This window comes from Rhipicephalus sanguineus, chromosome 10, assembly GCF_013339695.2.
Source record: "Rhipicephalus sanguineus isolate Rsan-2018 chromosome 10, BIME_Rsan_1.4, whole genome shotgun sequence".
Classification (NCBI taxonomy): Eukaryota; Metazoa; Arthropoda; class Arachnida; order Ixodida; family Ixodidae; genus Rhipicephalus; species Rhipicephalus sanguineus.
The window spans coordinates 6473185-6494397 of record NC_051185.1 but is presented as its reverse complement, the minus strand read 5'-3'; the positions used below and the strand labels follow the sequence as shown (position 1 = coordinate 6494397).

General features: G+C 50.6%; 1 protein-coding gene across 2 annotated transcripts in view; it reads left to right on the top strand.

Moving 5' to 3' along the window:
• LOC119406905 (uncharacterized) overlaps positions 1 to 21213 on the top strand; it is a 142277-nt gene that overhangs the window by 109699 nt on the left and 11365 nt on the right. For both annotated transcript variants that reach the window (XM_037673679.2, XM_037673681.2), the window contains exon 3: positions 8700 to 8870. In XM_037673679.2, the coding sequence (XP_037529607.1) occupies positions 8700 to 8870 (171 nt within the window). The remainder of the gene's footprint in view (positions 1 to 8699; positions 8871 to 21213) is intronic.

Genomic DNA, 21213 nt, shown 5'->3' with positions numbered 1-21213 from the left:
AAGAAAAGGCCACGCGAACTCAGCATGAGCAGCGCTGCCCATTCTTGTGGTTTCACTATATAAAACGGACTGTGCGAGACCCGAAGAAATCAGAAACGGCATGAACCACAGGACAACAGAGACGGACTAACAAGCGCCGTCCGTCTCAGACCTGTTGTCTTGTGGTTTATGCTGTTTCTCTTTGTCTATGGACGTGTGCGAACCGGCCCAAATATGCACTGTACATAAGAAACTGTTCGCACAAGCGAACGGTGCACGCGGTGTTCGTAATGAACGCGCTGATGTTGCAACTCATCCTCCATAATTGGAGAATTCCGCTCAAATGTTGTTCAGTTGACCGTCATTCTGCCATTATCCTGCGCAGTTTTCGAGGGCTTTCATTCTAAGAAGTGCATGCGCCTTAGAGAATAACACAAGGTACTTTCTGCACGCTGCGTTGGCTTTGGCAGCGGCAACACTGCTTACGCCGCTCTGGCAGGCAGCAGCGGCGCGCGACTGTGCCTGCAGCTGTGCGTCTTCGTTACGTGCTCGGTGTGCCGTGAAGGCGCATTCCGGTGCGCATCCGCGGCTTCCAAATGAACGTGCCTCTCGAAGGGACCGGTCAGCGGCGCGCTTATTCTCCGCGGTGCAGCAGGCAGGTAGGCAGCGGCCGGTTGCGTCCGTTCGGCCGAGATCATTGCGAGGTCTCGACGATGGTGGCGAGATATTCGCGCTGCCTGACAAATCATGGCTCGGCTCTTGCCGGTTCTGGAGCGAGCGGGGGATGGTTTGCTGCGCACTGCGCGTGTCTATGCTACAGCACTTCGCGCTGGACAGGGTGTGCTCCATCTGCTACTTTTTTCGCTATGGTCACGGTAGCATAACGGCTACGGCGTTGCTAAGCGCAAGGTCGCGTGTTCGATTCCCGGCCACGGCGGTCGCATATTGAAGGGGCTGAAATGCAGAAACCGGCCGCGGTGGAGGTGAAATACTGGAGGCTGGTACACGTTGAGGAACCCCAGGTGGTCGAAATTTTCGGAGCCCTCCACTACGGCGTGCCTCATAATCATATCGTGGTTTTAGGACGTAAAACTCCAACAATTATTTATATTACTGAAATGCAAAAAAACGTCCGGGTGCTCAGATTGAGGTGTGCGTTAAAAACAAAACAAAACAAAGAGCAACATGATCCGAGGCAAAAGGCGCGTAGACGACGACGGACAAGAGAGAGAGAGACACACACAGGGCGCCACTTCCAACAATGTTTATTTCGGGAAAAACATGGGTGCTGTTTAAACAGGTAGCGCTGTCACATTTCATCGTTGTCCAGTCGCATTCAGAAAATGCAGCTCTTTTTGCGATAATGATATGGAAGCCACACTCACGCAACAATCACCTGCTTCGACAATATTTTTTTTTTGCCTCAATTATTAATCTTGTCCATTTATCACGACTCCTGGCGATCACAGAACAGACACGAAAATCCGGCGAACACTTGCAATCTCCCCCTGTGTGTGCGTGTCTCGATCTTGTCCGTCGTCCTGCTTTTGGCACGTAATCATGTCTTGCTTTTGGCACGTAAAAGCCGAGAATGTATGTACTTCTCTTCCCGCTAGCCGGCCGAGCCGGCAAAGCACTTTTGCTCAAGGCAGGGACGGTGCGTTGCTTGCTCTGCATTCTCGTTCCGGTTGGTCGGATCAGTGCTCGCTCTTGTTTTGTCTCGCGTGGGCGTGCCGGGTAAGCGCTCCGGCGTGGCGCTTCTGAAGGCCGAGATAGCGGATGGCGTTCAGCTGGCTCACTCACTATTACGCGTAGTGTACTTCCGGTCAAAGAAACATTCGGATGGATTTCACGCCTGCTATAATTTGGCACAATCGGCTGTGTTTTGATACGCACAAAGCATCCATCGCACGGAGTCTCAAAAGACATAGAAGTCTGGTCAGCTACAGCCTTAAATATGCACGGAGTTCAGCACCGAGTTGTCTGTACTGTTTACATCTTAAGGGGAGAGCCTTGTATGTATTACATAAAGACGCTCAACCACCAAGGAAGGACTCGATAGAGAACAGAAAAGGGGGTTCTGTCTTGCGTCCTTCCTTGGTGGTTACGGGTCTTTACATATTTCAGTAAGCATGCGCCAACTAGCCCAGCAACAAGTTTTGCCTTGTCTGTCTCATGAGAACGTGACCTTGAACGAAAAGCCGTTGTGAGAGATACGAAGCAAAAATATCATGTGATCTCTAGGGGAGCGAAAGCCATTCAAAAGCCACTGAAAGCATGCCTGTGCATATACTACATGATGAGCGCGCAGTGAGTTAATTCGGGGAATTGAAATCAGTGAAAGTTAACTAGTGAACTTTGAACTTCGATATAAATTGCGCGGTAAACTAGCCACACCGGACGGCTTTCGCCTTCCAAGTCGTCTTAGGCGAATGCTTAAGCGACATGCGAGTTCTCTTTTTCTTTGTTTCCTTTTTCTCGCCCCATATATATTACTACTGACGACTCGGACCTCTTGCCATGGCCACGGCACGGAAAGAGGGTTGTGATGGAAAACTTGCACAAAACGTGGAAGTACGAAGCCCACTTAAAGAAAACAACCGCCCTTACAGCATGCCATCGGAAAGTAATAATCACGATGCGCGCGCGTCCCCCATTTGGCGGAGCTGACTACAGAAACGTCGCTAATCGCAGCTGTGTTGGCTATTTCGAAACCATTCCGCTCATCAGCTTTTACGTATTCCATTATTCCCCTGCGTACAGTGCCTGCAACCAAGCATACGAATATGTGACTGCGACATGGAAAAAACAAAAAGGAAGTGTGGCGTCAGAATCTGGTGGTTCTTTGTTATATATCACCTGTAGCACCTGTGTGTGTGTGTGGATATATATATATATATATATATATATATATATATATATATATATATAGTTTCTATATTTGTTTTTCGTTTTCTCAAATGGATGCGAGGAACGCAGGTTGGATTGATGGCCTTCAAAGGATGGAATTTTTGTGCAGACCAGGGCCGACGTACTCGTTTTCGGCGTGGAAATAAATGTACTCGTTGTCGGCAAAGAAAGGCGGCCGAAGCTAAGTTTCGTGGCGTCGCCGTATAACTTCCAGCTGGCGCCACTGAAATATTCAATGCCAGAGCTGACCTCGAGCGCGCACGGGGCACGCCGTCCGTGTTTGATGAGGACTGGATCGTAATGCATAGACATTAGCGTAGCAAATGAATACGTAATCATCGCTAACGTCCTCGGGCATTAATCGATTAATGACACGGAACTGCAGGGTATACCTGAAACGATCAATTAACACGTATGATGATGAACGTGACACCGATACATGCGGCGGCTGCAGCAAGCGAAGCAAAGACGACATATCCCAGTGAAGACGACAGGATATATGTTCGTTACATCAAAACGTCGAGAAGCCCAAAGAACGCTCGCGGGAACTCATGAATGCTGCACGAAGCAATCAGGTGTGGACGAAAAGGTGACAGGATCGAAACGAGCTTCATGAAGCCAAGAAATTACCGGGGTTGCTTATGCACTTGAGATTACCTGAAGGCGAAAGCGTATACAATTGTCAGCGCGAAGTGAACGCGCAGCTCGCGATCCTCGAGCCACGCTTGAGAGGTCACGTGGTGTTGTGCCGTTTCGTGGTCACGCCTTATTTTTAGTCTGATGGGACATTTGAGGCTTTCGGCTTAAAGTAAATGGAGGAAACAATTGCGCCACCTGGAGAGAGGCCGTCATTTGCGCAAAAATTATTTTCGTCGTTGATACATACATCCAGTTGACAGACTGTGCCGTTTTTATGTCGTGTCCACTTTTTTTCCCGCATAATCCAGACAAAAGTCTGGATTATAACGTTCTGAGCCTTTGTCGCTTCGTCACCTCGACGATACATCACGTTGTTTTTGTATCGAGAAGCGTACACATGCATTTAAGGTGTGTACGTGGCATTCATTCAATCTCGAACTGAATGAAGGCGTCCCGCTGAAATCTGCCTTTCCAGGAACTGTCGCGACGGTTCTGTGTCCTCCCAGAACGTTCCTTCCGTGTTGGTTGCACGCGTTAACGCAACGCAACCGATTTTCATTCGCGTAGCGTTGCCCTTCGCGTCAGTTCCTGGTACTCGTTCCTTTTTCTTTGTCTTTTTTTTCCCCCGCCTAGGCTTCTTCCATTTTAAAGCTGTCTCGACGCTCGGAAAGCTCAAGGCTCGTTAGAAAGTTTCGCAGCCGACCCGTTTTTCTCGTTCTGTGCATTGGATACCCATAAACCGTCTCGCACTTTCCAATCCCGCCCGGTCGGCGCAGCACTATACGTGTCTATATACGTGTCCCCACGTCTCCGCACACTTCTTCGCACGCTAGGTGTCGAGAGCGGCGCTCGTTATCTTTCCTTGTTCTCTGGCCCCGTTATCTGGACTCGGACCTTCGGTGCAGCGTGTCGGAGGCGGCCGGTGCCACAGTCCTCCTTTTTTACAGATTTTACTTTTATCGGCTCACGCTGCGGGGAGGGGGCATAAATAAGAAAACGGGAACAGACGAGGCTAAACAGACAGCATATGCAGACGATGAAAAAAAAAAAAAAAAAAAAAACTCGACGTTTCCGTCGTCGGGCGCGGTGCAGTTCGTCGTCGCATCGAGGCGAGACCGACCGAACCGCGTCGTTTCGTCTTCCGGTTCCCCATTTATCCTCTGCGTGCAGTGCGCGGGCACGGTTGCTCTGCATGTGCGCTTTCCTACAGCCAGTGTACAGCAACAACCACGCTCGAGCGCGTACGCTCGCGTGTCTGCGCGCGCCTCTGTGTTTGAAGCCGGAAAGAGAGAGATTGGTGCCGCATTTCCCTGCGTGATGCCGTTTCCCGGTGCACGCCATATCGCTCTCTGCGTGCACTGTAAGTGCACTGCTGTAAGCATTTCCGGCGATCTCGGCTTCATCCCCGCGACCTGCCTAACTCTGCCACGCGCCGCGTACACCTAATGAGTGGGATAATGAGCTGGCGAACGCGCCCGTTGCCGCCGGAACTGCGTTTATTGAAACCAGATATACGGGTCCGCGCCTCGATTAATAGGGCGGCGGTGTGTTTCCCGCCGACGACGCGATAGCGGGGCGGCACCTTCTCTGCGAGCGCTCGAAATCTCGGCGTTGTTTGTTTGGAAACGCCCTTCTTTCGAATGCTAATGGCGAGGTTGAACTTGACCGCATCGTTTGGCGCTTCGCGAGCGCGTTTTAATTGGTGCGCGTCTATCGGAGAGGTGCGTGCGCTTTTGCCTGCGTGCGTACGAGGGGTGTGGTGTAGTGTTCTTGGATGTAACTCGCACGTGCAAGTGAAATGTTGCGTGTTACATAGGTTGATTATGCAAATTTCGCTCTGTACGTTCACATATCCTATATACATATCCTATGTACGTTCACAGTCGTTCACATATCCTCTCAACTCCGTTATTGTGGACGTTGCCTCCAAGTACAAATTAACAAAGTATTTTGGAGACGCACTTCATCTACTAATATGGAATTTTTCTTTATATCTCACGGCACATGGCGCCAACAAATGCAGTTGAAGGTTTTACTTCACCTGCAGCCATCTTTCATTCGTTCATTTGCAGATAATAATAATTGTTGGGGTTTTACGTCTCAGAACCACGACATGGTTAATGAGGGACGCTGTAGGGGAGGGCTCCGGAAATTTCGACCACCTGGGCTTCTTTAACGTCCGCCTATATCTAAGTACACGGGCCTATAGCATTTCGCCTCCATCGAAATGCGAGCCGCCGTGGCGGGATTCGATACCGCGGTCTTCGGGTCAGCAGTAATCTTGTTGGATGTAACTGGTATGTGAGAAGGAAATCCTCTCAACCTCGTTAATGTGGACGGTGCCTCGGAGAGGTGCCGTAGTTCACCTATAACCATCCTGAATTCGTTTGAATGAGCGTGTGGAGAAGCCTGCGAACATACTGCACTTGTTCACAACATTTCCAATAATACTGTGGTTTCGTGTTGCGTATATTTTGTTAACATTGATGTTCATGTTAAAGAGACAGGGCGTGCAAACACGGACACAAGGGAGAAGTGAAGACAATTATTGGACAGATTTAGTTGAGCGTCCGCAACAACGTACGGACGCAGCCTGCCATAGGAAATGGCTGGCAGGCTGCGTCCGTACGTTATTGCGGACGCCCAACTAAATCTGTCTATTGACTTTTGTGTCCGTGTTTGCGCGTCCGGTCTCTTTAATATGCATACCTATACATACTAGCTCAGCTCTCTGTTATAGTAATGCTCAGTCGTGTTTAACTGTTGTTGCCAGGTTCCAGTCATACGTGGCAATTAGCAGGCGCGTGTCACACCCCCACGGCCTTGACTTCAGCGCTGTCGTCTTGCTGGCGCTGCAGCTGTCGTGTGTGTGTGTGTGCAGCGGGATACTGTCGTCCTTGACCTTAACCCGGCGTTCGCGCGTGTGGGCCGCGAAAAGAGATGGCTCGGGTTTTGTTGCTTTTGCCCCGCGGGAAGTGTCAGTGGGACACGCCCATGTTTAGGCGGAACTTTCACGAACTCTGCCGACGACGACCGACGGACGGGCGGTGGTGATTGGAGGTTTCGGATTCGCGACGACATAGGAGGGGGGGGGGGTCCTTTTCGCTTCCCACGCAGGTAACTCGGCACACCTGTCGGTCGCCCTCACGCGCTCTAAACGTCCCTGCTCGTCCAGTAATGCCGTCACCTTCAGTTCGGCGACGCGCTTTTTACCTTAGATCAATATTTCGCCTTTTTCCTTCAATATTATTATGATTGTTTATTAAGCCACCGTCGACGTCAACACGAGTGACGAAAAAAATCATATTGTGATGACGTCACATGTCGCAAAATCTTATGACGTCACATGATGACGTCATATAACATGACATCGTCGCTTTGTCAATGGTGGGTCGATCCCGGAGGCAATGCAAAACCACGTTGGCTGCAGAAAGCATTCAGGGAGGGGGTATACAATCGACTGACAGAAAGAAATCCTTGGTTTTCGACTTCGAGTCGTCTTAGGCAAGCGCATTAGGGATCGCGTGTCTTTATTACAATTATTATCATCATCGTCGTCATCCTTTTCTACGTGAATTGTAAGGCTTGCACTTCTCGTACGCTGGACAAACCAGCGTGTTGGCAAGCTTCAAATATACTCCGTCCTGGAATCTATAGCGTGCGTGTGTCCGTCATTTCTTTCCGGGAAAGCGGATGATCGGAGATTTGCTCCAATCGATGCCTGAACGTCGCGTGCACGGCTTGAAAAGCTTATCGACGGAGATGCTTGCGTCAGAGCAGCTGAGCAGCTGTGATTGACGTCGTACAAGGGCGTTGCCAAAGACGACAACGTCATAGTGGACGAGAATGAGGCATTATGGGAAAAAAAGGTGGCACTTCGCGGTTTCGCAATTCCCGACAGCGCAGCAGGGCGGGCCCTGTTATCCAGCGTCGCAGGAGACGAAGATTGCGTAACCAAGAAAGCGTGTCAAGGGGAATGGACATTTGACGTTGAGGAGTAAAATATGTATGTGTAGGGAATGTGGATTTTTTTTCTTCTCTGGGCTGGCAAGTTCCCGTTGGTGTCGACCATAGCGACAGGGCTAGCTAAAGGCAGCTGATTAAAGGTCAGCTTATCGGTGCTTCTTTTTTCTTTGGTTACTTTAAATAGCATTTTCATGCATCGAATAAAGTCCAGGGAAGGTCAAGGTGGAGGCGATGACCCTAAATAACGTTCAAAAGAAATTAAGCGCGTCAAACGTTCGCGACGGCTGCGCCACCTCGCGAGGAGCGTCTCCACTCAGTTGAGTCACAGCTGCGTCGCAAACGTCGTGCGGCGTTGTCCTTATAGAACGCGCCGTCGACTGCCGCGTGAAATGCTCGGAATGCGCGCTGTATCTGCCTCAAGGTGAGGTAGGCGACACTGAGCTTTCAAGTGGCTTCACACTTTATAAGTGGCGGCCAATTGGGAATTGGAAATGTTGCTTGAGTTGCATGCCGTTCTCGTATCGCTGCTATACGCGTCTCTTACTACTGGATTGTGAGCATGACTTATTTGTATGACTGTAGCTGCAGTGTTGAAGCAGATGAATGTGGCTCGACGCTTCGGGGCCGTGGCATGCTCTTGTACTGATATAGAGTGACGTCTAACGTCTTTAGCACTGTAAATCCCAAGTGCAGGTGGATATTGACATATGGAACCACAGTGTGATCTACTAGTTGTCTTAACAGAGATAAGTGTCTCATACAGGCCTGCCGACGTTTCGATAGGTGGACCTCGTCTGCCAGTCTGTCTGAAGTACTCACTCCTATTTAGACAACTCTTTAGCACTGTAGTTGGAAACGACTAAAGCAGAGAGAGCGTTGCTATGGCGTTTGCAATCACAGCAGGTCTCTGCGACCGCTTGTAGACTTGATGTGCAGCTTCAAGGGGGAGCGCGACTAGCGCGCCCCCTTTATCCCTTGTGCAGGGTAGCAAATCGGACTTATATCTGGTTAACTCTGCTTCCCTTTCCCTGCTCCCTCGGAATCTTGTAATACGCACGATATTGCCCGATTGTTCAGGCTTCAGGGAGGCCTAGTGCCGCTGTCACGTTCGCTGATCTGATCGCAAGCATACCCGAGTTGTTGTTTGTGGTTATGTAGAGGAAGAGACAAAGTGTGACGTATTATTGTTCTCTCCTGTGGCGCAGGAGGGGCGAGGAGGAGGAGGCGTGGCGCGTGCGAGTGACCCTGTACGAGGCGCAGCGACCGCACTTGGTCTCGACTCCGGAGTCGCCCGTCGGGCCAGACCAGCTCCCCCTGTTGGCCCACTCCGCTGCTAACATGGCCAGCCAGCCGGACGGATACGTCAGGCAGCAGAGGTCAGTGTTGATGCGTGATTTGGAGCACTACTGTATACGTACGTGCACCGGTTTCCTCTTTCTTTTTGTTACCGTTGTTATATGATATGCTTGTGCTGCGTTTGCTTCCCTGTGTCGCGTTTTTATTGTTTTTAACGAGGACGTCGCATTCACCAAAGTTGCTATTTTGGGCCTATTAATGTACTGTTAGTAAATATTACGATGGCACGTTACGAACAAGGTCCGACACGAAGAAGTTAACTTTTAATTTAAGAAATTTTAATTTAAAAGAAAACGACCTTTAAACTGTTTGAAGGCATACTTCGGTGCTGCTTGTGCGGGGCGAAACGCGCGATGCTGAGGTGAGACGACACCGTTATCTGGTTGCAGCAGAAAGTATGTATAACGCGTCAAGCACACGTACTGCTCAGCGTGCCTGTCTGTAGACTGTTTGGATAATAGTGTGAATGGTGCATAATGTAGAAACGCCAGTAAGCGTAGTCTGACGTCGTTGGTACGGCTTCCAAGTGCGCATTGCTTGACCCATGACAAGGCTAAATCCTTGTGGGCCAACCTATGCGCACCACTACAAGATGGTAGTGGGTGGTTGGCCCACTACAAGGTTGTAGTGGATCAACCAACCACTAGAAGGCGAAAGCCTTGTAGGTCTCACGCGAACGTGTACTTGAACGAAAAGCCATGCGCGATAGGATTAGAGCAAGAAAGATCACGTTGCGTCCAGGGGAGCGAAAGCCACACAAGAACGAGTAAAAGCATGACTGTGCACATTTATGATGATAATCAAAGCGAACAGGGTGCTGAGTTCATTAGTGAACGTCGGACGTCGATATTAAGTGCACGGTATTATAGCCACACCGGATGGCTTTCGCATTTGAGTCGTCATAGGGGAAGGCATAAGACAACCTGTGAGTTTTTTTTATTGCGCGTTCAAGGCTCTTGCAAATGCTGTGATAGGTTTGCGCAAATAAGTGTCTGCACGAGCTTCGAAGCTATGTACAGGGAAGATCGTAATTCTCGTATAGTGCGTGAATTGATGCATAATAGTGCGTACAGTCATTGTGGCCATGTGGAGGGGAATGGCAGTGTGGAGTGGATTTATTTTTACACTGCCCCCAAGTTAGTATTCAAGGCTTGCGCACAGGACACGCGGTCGTCTACAGCTAAGCCAGATTTGTTTGTACCAGAAATGCGCACGTCATGTTAAGGGACCTAAAAGTGTGTGCAACACTGCAGCCTGCCTGCGTTTCTTCAGCGCTTCTCGCGTCGCAGTTATTTTCGACCAGTGAGAAGGTGCAACGGACTGTCAGGCGACGCCCTGACCTTTCGAAATCATGACAGGCGAGTTGCGTCCACGTTGACTTTTTGATCTCGCTCTGGCATTCGTTAGATCTTTCTTTAAAAAACGAAGGAAAAGAAAGCTCTAAGAACTGGCACGTCAGATAGTGCGTGCTGCAGGTTTACAGTAATATGCCAACACTTCGCAACATGTTTTAACAAGTGAGTCAAGGTGCACCGAAACATCTGCCATCCGTATTCAGTTCGGCAAAGGAGAATGGACAAAGATCCTTGGTGTTGAGACAAGTGAGAAGAAACATTGGTCCTCAGATTCCTGGATAAAATGTTCATCCTCATCATCATCAGCCTGACTGCAGGGAAAAGGCCTCTCCCACGCTTTTCCAATTAACCCAGTCCTGTGCTTGCTGTGGTCACGTTATTCCTGCAAACTTCTTAATTTCATCTGCCCACCCAAGTTTCCGCATTCCCCTGCTGCGCTTGCCTTCTCTTGGAATCCAGTCAGTTACTCTTAATGAGCAGCGGTTATCTCTGTTTGCGCTGGCATGCCCTGCCCGTTTCTTCTTGATTTCGACCAAGAAGGCCTTAACACGCGTTTGTTCCATGACACACTTCGCTCTCGCTCTTCTTGTCCCGTCACGTTGCACCTACAGTCTTCCTGTCCCTGGTTCGCTACGTCGTCCTTAATTTAGGTTGAACCATTTTCGTAAGCCTCTATGTACCTGACCGGTAGGATAAGATATTAACGTCGGCTGATGCATTGCGCGCAGCAGTGACTCACGCTGTATGCGAACACTACAGCGAGACAGACAGTAGTGTATTAATCTCTGGCGGCATATCATAGACCGCTCAAGTTCCATCGGCTGCGATTGTTCATCGCGACGTTTCTTCACAAAGGGTTTCGGTCCCTGTCAGTACTATTTGTGGAGACAACGGGCTCTTCGTTAGAGACGTCCGGCCAGAAAACGGGCCTGCCTGTCTTGCGCCCCAGACAGTTCTGGACCGCTTCCAAGGCGCGCGCGTCCCGCGGTGATAGCGACTGCCGCGCTAAAGAGGCGTGGAGTACTCGGGTAATCCGCTGAGGCGGATTTGGTTCTTCAGATAGCGGCACGCAGTTGTCAGGACGAAAGCATCGCGAACACGAGCGGCATAATTTCGCTCTTGGCCCGCCATGTGCTCTGGTTTGGTTCGGTTTCTTCGATGTACGAAGCTACCGGCGCGGACTGAATTCCATCGGTCACATAGCGAATACAGTTGGGCGTCTGGTGCTGTGCTGGTGTAAGAACACGTGTAACATGTTACACATGTTAAGAACATTACACATGATCTGTGAGAATATGTGTAACATGTTACACATGTTCTCACAGAACGTGTAAGCTCGCACAAGCCAATCTGTCTCAAAGCGTACTATACATAATGAGATGCAAAAAGCGATGACCTTAATCGAAATATAAATGTCTAATTTACTACACTGCCGCGGGGAAGGGGTAATGCGAGCAAATGGAAAGATATTAAAAAGAAGAATAAAAATAGCAAGAGGGCGGGGCGTTGGGTAAAAAAAAACAAAGTAGTGTGCACTGTCGTTCAGCGAGCTAGTTGCTCGTAGAAACTTCAGTAGCGCCCTTGTCGCTTTCCGATCGTACCTTCCGGCACTCCAAAATTGATTGCTCGTAAAGCGCGACTGGTCGTCGAGGCGTTCTAAAGCTGTCGCAACGGGGCTGTCTGTGGGAGCTGTAGCGAGGACATCGACAGAGGGCGTGTTCGAAGGTTTCCTCGCTGCCGCAGTGGTCACCCATCTCGATACCGGGGTATTTGTGAAAGACACCCCAAGATTATAAGTGGGCAGATATCAGTTGTCTCGGTTCGGGATATAGTGTATAGCAGCAGGTTCATTATTTAGCTTATTGGCAGACCAGAAATGCGGTCGCCGCTCCCAAGTATCATCCGGTGAAAGATTAACGAATTGTCCTAATGTGGAGAGGATTCCACGGGTTATGACCGCAGCTATATGTCAAACGCTCGATTTGTTAACTATTTGCGTCCTACAGCACTTTGATTAATATTGTTGCAACTGAATGTTAATTGTGTTGAGGGCGATGTTCTATACGTTCCCTCTCAATGATAACGTGTAATGCTGTTGAGACACGGATAAGTGGAATTCACAGTTCTCGCCTACCGGGCGGTAAGGTTATTTTTCGCGACAGCATGATTTCGTGACGAATGTCATCATGTAGTGACGTCAGAAGACATTGTGCGTCGTGACCGTCACGGTATCACTCATTCCTCTTTCACGGCCTGAGTGCGGTTGTCGAAGCCGTGTACTCTTGTGAAGATTTACAGCCGTCGTCGTGCCTGCAACAGCCTGGCTCCGCGAACGTGCAACACAAACAAGGACGAACAAAGAACAAGGGACGGGTGGGTTCTTTCGTGGTCTGCGTTGCGCTGCCACTTCCATAACTAAAGAACACAACTGCTTTACGTGGCATGTTAAGAGAGCTAGCTATCTTATTTAGGTCAATTTATAATAGTCAACTGCCTTAGTTATAAGCTGTTGTGATTGACGCCTTCGTCTATAAGAACTCTTTCCATGGATCACTTTACGTCAGCGGCAGCTTCCGTGACGCCTGCACACTTTCAGTGGAAGAGTCGTGAGCTTCGCGATTATACCCCTGCGATGATCTCAAAGGCCGCACAGTAAAAAATAATGCATTCGCAACTACCGCCCGTCTGGCATTGCAAACGGCGGCGCTTTTGAGTGACAGTTCAATCTAGGATATGTAGACATAAGGCGTGCGTTTCGGCGCTAATCCTAAATCCCGCGGGAATGCAGCCAAAGGGACCGCCTGTCGCTTAACTAACGTTGGGTGTGGTGTGGGCGGTCGAGAAAAACCGAGCGTAGCGGATCTGATTGACGCTTATTTATACTCGGCTTTTGTTATTGACGCTTATTTATACCCGGCTTTTGTTTTCTGGGTGGCCTTGAAGGCGGAAGTAATTTTCTTGGGCCATTGTCTGGACGAGCCCCGCTGCGGACTAACCAAGACGCCCGTATACTACTGCCCGCGAGAGCGCCCACGCGTTTTGAAGCGAGGCCAGAAAAAATGTTCAAACTGGCTTACGAAAGCGGTCGGCCGTGCGTCAAGAGAGTTTGGCCACAGGCATTGGGTCGTTCTGCGATGAAGCTCTCTGCGTGGGCTGCGACCTGCGTGGCCGGGAAAGTACCACAAGTAGATCGGCCAGAACTGACACCTAGTGGAGCAGCAGGTTCGTTCAGAGGGCGCAACACTGTAACAGCTGGAGCATCACTGAACTCCTGCTGGCTGTGACTTCCTTTGCTAAACACGTCATACGTAAGCAGGCGCGGATACACTTTATTTTTGTTCTTTCCCAGGGTGGGGTGGGGGTGGGGGGATTCTTACCATGAGACGGCGATTGATGATGCAGCTATAGTTGCACAGATGCTTACAATCAATAATTTTAATCGCGTCACCACTGAGCCCTAACACGAAAGGACTCCATGAATTTGTCATGTGCCATATGTATACGTTGCATGGCAGTGCTCGCACAAACCTCAAGGGGGTGGAGTCAGGACGTGCAGACATCCCCCTGGATCCGCGCTTGTGTCTATGTAGTGTTCCGAATAGTGGGCTCTTGAAAGCGTGTAGCAAATACAGAGTTCAGACGTGCAATAACAAGAACTGCCAAAGAAGCTTTTTTTTTTTTTTTTAGCATGTCCCTTTCCTTCACCGACGAAAAGGTTTTACCTCTGTTGCGCATGAACATTCAAGTTCTCTCTCCATTTGTTAGGTGTGCTAAGAACGGGGCTTAAATCAAGTACTTGTACATCAGTAAAGTAGCCAGAACTTTTTTCCCGGGAGGGGGCGAGGGGTGGGTGGGTGAGGGGCGTGTTCAACCACTTTTTGTGTATGTTCCCCCGTGCGTTTGTATGTGTGCGCGTATATGTACGCATGGAAAACTGAAAAAGTTCGGTGGGGGGGATGTTGAACCCTCCCCACTGGCTACGCTCCTGTTATACATGAATGGTTGATAGAGCTCGCGCTGCCCGTTTCCGGTGCCTCCTCATGGTGTCGCCACACGGGTTGATGCGTTTCTCTCGCTGTCAGTACGGGCTGTTTTGGCGCGAATGTTCGCTGAGGCCGCCGATATTGCATCCGTGGCGACTCCTGGCGGTGGGTCCTGCCAGCGGCGCGTGAAGTGAAGGGTGGGTTCAAACCTGGTGCGGGCGAGGGAACGAGTCCCGACCCGGTGTATCCTCTCCCTTTCCCGAGAAAAACCGCGAGAGAGGGAAAAGAGAGGAGGGTGTGTGCGACGCATGCGCAATAGGTCGTTCTGCTGCTCCTCTCCGGGCCTGTTGCTGCCTTCACCCTCCGCGGACGACCGTTCTGCGGCGGTCGGCGAGAAGTCGTCTTCGTCGGGTGGGCCCAACCAACCTCGCGAGCGGTCGGCCGACGCGTCTGCTCCCGAGGTCTCGAAATAGCGCCTCACCGGGAGGGGGCTTACACCCGGGTCCCTTTATTTTAGCCGGCCGCTCCTTCGCAGTGCTGCCCCCGCGTTTGACGCAATGGGTGCGCGTGTTTGAGAAGCCCCCGTGGTGTGCGTGTGAACGCGGCTCCCATGTCCTGCTGCTGCTACCGGAGATGAGCGTCGACGCTAGGCTTCACCTCTACTGCGTGGTCGTGCCGCGGGCCCGGTACGTACTGCAGGCCGCATTCCGACGCTGGCACTGGCTCCTAGCCTGCCGCTTTCCCGCCTACGTTGCGTCACGTGATCGGTGTTGTTAGCGTCGCTCGTGTGTGTGTGGGTGCCGTGCCGCCGTCCTGTGACCGAGAGACCCTAGCGTGCAGTTAAGCGCCAGCTGTTCTCTGACTGACGCGGCTAGCGACGACGCCAGAGCAGAGCTGAGTTCCAATCACACGACGCGAATGGCTGCTTCGCCGTCGCGTTGGCATGCGTCTGGCGCCGGCACTGCCGGCCTTTGACATCGTGTTTGTGTGTGTGTGAGCGTGTGTGGTTATTTTGTGCCGGGCATTCCTGTTCAGCCTCGTTTCGGATGAAGCTCTCATTTTTCTTGCTTTTTTAAAGGGGTGTGGGGTCGCGTTGTTTGTTGACGCAGCAGGCGCAGCTTGCTACATTTTTGGATCGCGGTCCCCTTTCGTGTTTTCGAAAGCGCGATGCCGCGGTTGCGCAATCTCCATATCCCCCGGCTCCCAAGCCGTGTGTCGCGCTCCCTGATGCGAGACCCGCCGGAGAGGAAGCGTGCACGTACACGCTAGACCAATTGCACTCCCATCACGGCCGCATTGATAACATTGTTTCGCGCCTGTCTGCGCATATTAGCCGGGGGTTGTCACTGAAGACGCGAGCGATATTGTACGCACGCCTGACAGCTCGCAGTAAGCGCACGGCGCCATGCGATCCTTCGCTTAGTCGCAACCTCGTGGGGCGCGATTCGGGAACATCTTCGGCGTCATTCGACGAATTGCGCGGAACTGTAGTTTCGTTTCTGTCAGAAAAATGCGGACGCTGTGACCCTCGTCTCAATACGATCACAGTACACAATCTGCAGCATTTTTACGCACCGCAGAAAAGGGTACGGCTACACCACACGGGAAGCAGTAACACTGATGCGTCGTTGCGCAACATTATTGTTACATGAACAACACCGCCATGCTGTCAGTATCTCCCGCTGCACCAAGTTTTTACTTGACCTTAAGTTTTTTCTCGTGACAACACGCGAAATCTACAAGCCTTCTTCATTTTATACTTAAAATAATAACAGATTCAACGACGCCTGATGACAAGACATTCGTAGCACGAGGCTTGTGTTACCTGCACAGTACGCGCGCTGAGGTGGACCAGCAGTGACCCTCAATTAGAGCGTCGAATACACGACTCCTTCTATAACTGTTCTTGCTCTTCGACACTCATGTGATCAGATTTCTTAAATGGTACGGCGGAAGTCGCTCTCTCTCTTTTTTTTGCTAGACTGCTGAATCGTAAGCGTTTTGCAAATTCATTTGCGTGGACGAATGTCGTCCGTGCGAGAAATATTAAGTGTATAATAAGATACATCATTGATAAAGGAATCCTACTCAAGTGCACTACAAGGCTGGTTTATGGGGTTTAACGTCGCAAAGCGACGCAGGCTGAGAGACGCCGTAGTGGAGGGCTTCGGGTAATTTCGACCACCTGGAGTTCTTCAACGTGCACCGACATGGCACAGCACTCGGACCTCTACAGCATTCCGCCTCCATCGAAATGCCGCGGCCGGGATCGAACCCGCGGCTTTCGGCTCGGCAGCCGAGCACCACGCCACCGCGGCGGCCTATCGTTGAAATGTACAAGTTTGGGAAATACCAGCGTTTGTCGTCAGTGAATGAAATTACCATTGACGCAGTTTAATGCAGAGGATAGGTAGAAAATGAAGGTATACTGCATTTCTCGAAAGAACGTAGTCACGGTCCGAGATTTCTGTTCGAACTGAACAGTGCCTCTGTGCCTGTTTTTAACTACGTGTACACATTGAATTCGACTTTGAAGTGCTAGTTCCGTGTACTCCATACAAAATACAGTGCTTGGACTCAAGTAGAATGAACGTATACTTCGTGTTGCTGTCGGGAATTGGATGTGACAGTGTCAGCGAATTCTTTATACTTAGTCAAGCACGTACACACGCACGTCTTACACTTGAGGAAGGAAATTGCGCGACTGTGAGCAAGGGCGATGACGTTCTTGCTTGGCCAGGTGTTTGCGCCATCTCCTGCGTTACGTGTATACGTGAGCAGGCTGGCTTTCTGTTTGCATCGCGTTGACTACGCACATCTCTGCATATTGGCGATGTTGCGGCGGATTTTACTTTGAAACTGTATAGGATATATTGCCACGTGCGTGAAACCCTGCGTTGCGTAAGTAGCTGTAAATGGAGAAAAAGAAAAGAAACCTTGCCTGAATATTTACGCGTCCGCGCCTTCGCTGCAATTGAGTCCGGCAACGGCTACCTTGCGAGGCACTCCCCGATTTTGTCGTCGTGTCCGGTGTCGGCGATGGGCAGTCCTCGAAGACGTGGATGGAACCCCTGCTTGAGCACGCGCACTGGTTCAAACGCCACCGTAAAAGAACACGGTAATTATAGACTTGGCGCCAAAAAACACGACCACGCATGAAGACATAGACAGGAGCTGTGTGTTCATACTTGGTCGTGTTTTTGGCACCAAGTTTGCTATTAATACTGAACATGCACCAACTAGCCCAGCAGCGAGTACTGAACACGGTAAATATGTGGCGGTGCACGCTCCCACTTCCAGCTGACTTTTGGCCCCGAAATTCGTGTCTGAAATATCCCAATCGCCTTTTCCTTCTTATCGAAAACACTCTCGCCTTCGCTTGCAAGGAAGCGTGTTTCTTTGGGCGATAGGTCAGCTAACGCGGCGCTAGCGCATGCGCCTATTTCCCTCTTTTCACAAAGTTTGCTTCCATTGTTTTCCGCACCGTCACGTCCGTGCGTAGCGTGCATGTGCAAAACAGGAGAGAGAGAGGGAAAAGGTCACATGTTTTCTGTGCAGTTGGAAGTGATGCATCTACCGCGTGTCTTTCGGCTTCCGTGCGTAGTCCGCTAAACCGCTCCGAGTTGAAAGACGAGAAAGTGGTTTCTTCCTCGCACTCACTCACTACCCTTCGTATACAGGCGCCATCTCCACCTCGCCACTCATTTCTTCATAAAAAACGCGGTCAATGTCAGCAGCAAGCGTTGAGCCTATCAGGATTTGGCGCTTTCCGGCCACACGCTGTTATCTCCGCTTGCGCAGTCGAAAACGCGCATGCGATGTGAAACCAGTTGATCGCGCACTATAGTCATGCGAAACAAGGCAGAAAGGGCGTGCGATCTCACTTCAAAGCAGGGTGGGAGGCAATTCACAACTGATATCCCTCGTATAGGGACCAATCGAGAGCTGATTTCCTCATGATGTCACGCGAATAGACAGCTGTCCTTACGAATTGTGCTGAAAAGACGGGAAACGCCAGAGTGGCTTCATAGTAAACGTACTACTACTAGTAGTAGTAGCTATGAAAGGTATCAATCAGCAGAGTATTGATGGCTTGGCTAAACACCGTGAGAACGTGGCTAACTTCTCCAGCATATAATTAACGTGTATTTGTATGTCCCTCTCAGCTATTTAGCAATTCGCAGCCAATAGTTCAACTTAAGTTTTACTTGAGCGAACAATGTTTTACACCTCGTAAAGACCGTTAGACCGAGGTCTGTCGTAAAGGCTTTGGACAAATTACAAGAATAGGCTCACCGCAAGCCGACCGTCGAAGTCACCGCACGTATGTCGGTCGTATAATATATATCCGTCAGCACGGATGCGGCAGTTTCGCTTTCGACACGACCCAAATCCCCCCACTTTTTTCTTTAAATTTTTGATGGTCATATATCTCAGGTACTCAACTCGTTGAGCCCCGATCGATTCGTCAACGTGTTGCCGCAGTTAAAAGATAAATAAAATACGCCGGCGCCGCGTGCGTGACGGGCTTGGTGCTGCGTGTATCGATCGAGTATCGACTGTCGCCAAAGCACCGGGAAACGGGTGGCGACTAAAACCAGGGCAACGTTCGTTCGTACATATACCACGGTCTGGCCGCGACACCGCAGACACCTTACGCGCCATTTGGTCTTCAGGGGCGGCGGAATTTCCGGATGTTTGATTCTTTAGCACTACTTGTATAGCGCATAGGCGTCGACCTTTGCCGATACTTGGGGTCGAGTCAAATAGCCTTTCATCGAGCGTGAAACGTTCGCTTAGGTGGCATGTTTATGGTTTTCGGTCAGTGAGTCGCGAGATTTTGACACCCGTCCCATTTTTTCTTCTTTCACGAAATATATGTAGAGTTCTTTATAGGAAGGAGTTCTTTTAAGTGTGAGGGTTTAAGGATCAGAGCCACGGGATAATTTCCCATTCCGTCCTCATTGAAATGAGGCCGCCGTTGACAGCTATCGAATCTGCGCATTCCCTGTGGGGTCTAGAAGGAAAGCGCCGCTCGTGGAACAAACGGACGCAGTCTACACCGTAGTGCAACGAAAACATGGACATTTATGAGTAGCTTTTACGTATCGGCGAGCCCGCCAGGCGAATCTTACGAATAACTAATTAAACGTGACCAATAGCTCAATGGAATGCCAATATAACTAACACAAATAACGTAACGCGCACAATGTGCCGCGAATGCGGCGTCGCCGACGTTCGACTCACTGCGGGAGTCCGCGCGGACGAGCCGCGGAATCGTCCCCACGGACCTCCCGCGAGAGACGACCGTCGACTAGCGTGCCAAGCCACAAAAAAGAGTGACTGCTTTTCTTCACGCGCCCGCGTAACCTCTCGCCTCTAGGCCGGTGCCACCTAGATCAAGGGGCTTCGGCTTCGGTGCCACCGCGGGAACAGCGCCATCCTTCGTACGGCGGCGACTACGGTAACTACGCCGCAGGATGCGCGGTCGCCACTAGGCGAAAACGACTTTACAGGGGGTGCGACAGCCCCACATCCTCCTTGGTAGCCCAACGCCATGCATAACGGCTATGCTATCACGGCGAGTAAAGAGCAGAATGGAAGTGCACGCATACGGCGAAACGCGCACGCGATGTCGACATAGTTTACGGAGTCACGCTGATTCCTGTGGCCAGAATGAATGTTATGAACACCTTGCATCAGCACGCGACACGGCCAGGGCACCCCTTCTGGAGGCCGGTTAACTTCGCTGCAGTGAACGAACGACTTCAACGCGTACAGTGTTGCCGACCGCATCGTTTAAGATGCTTCGCATTGACCGGCGGTGGGTAATTACGTAAACTGATGACGGATCGCGTAATTAGCCGAGCGCGGTCGTGTGTGTGTATTAGCACCTCTGGCTTGCGCAGCGCTGTAATTTCGCCATCGAAGTAGGTTACAATATTTCGTTACACGTTCCGTGGCGGAGTTAATCATACACTGAGCAGCCATACGTCGGACACGCAACGCTCTTGCTTTTGTGGGTCGCCTATCTATGTGTTGGTTTGTGCTTGCTTTCTTTATTTTCATTTTTATTTGTAGCCACGCTTAACAAACCCAGACGTAGGGCAGTCCAGTCCAGTATAATCAGCTTATCTGCTACTTTCTGGAGAAAAAGCATCACCACTAGACTATTCGAATACCTTCGTTGAAAGTTGAGGTTGCCGCGGTTGAGTGAATGCTTTATATGACGTAACACTTTTCATTTTACTACCCCCCCCCCCCCCCAACTCCCTGCGTATCTGCCTTTGAGGACGTCTCTCTCTCCTGCTGTGCATCGGCCACTCGCTACGATGTGGGATAAATAAAGAATGGAACAGGAACAAAAATATCGATGGAAAAGAATGCTTACGCAACACGGCCTGTTGTTGCTCCTTGTAAGAGTGGGCTGCCCCGCATATTACGTCACTACGGCACACTAGAAGCGAGCGATCAGTGCATAGAGACAACTGAATATCGCGCAGCAGGCGCGTAAGCATCGATCGGTGCATTCTGAAGCATCTAGAAAGCGGCACACCCGCCGTGGTGGATGTGGTGCTCAACTGCTGACCCGAAGGTCGCGGGGTCGAATCCCGGCCGCGGCGGCCGCATTTCGATGGAGGCGAAATGCTAGAGACCGAGTACTTAGATATAGGTGCACGTTAAAGAACCCCAGGTCGGCGAAATTTCCGGAGCCCTCCGCTATAGCGTCCCTCATATCATAACCTAAAACCCCAAATATTACGATTATTATTATTAGAATGCGGCAGCCGCTGCCTGGAATCAAATTCAAGAATCGAACTCGCGTCCTTGTGTCCAGCGGCTGAACACGTAGCGTGTGCAATAATCTTCTATTCAGAACGCACACGTGCTGCTCGCTCCCGTTAAATGTCACGACGCGCGTATACGTTCCTACCAGCAGAATCCTGACTTCGATCTAACATCGCTTCCCCGTCATCTTCAGCGCCTTGAAATAAAAGTAATAAATCAGATTCAACGCGATTACG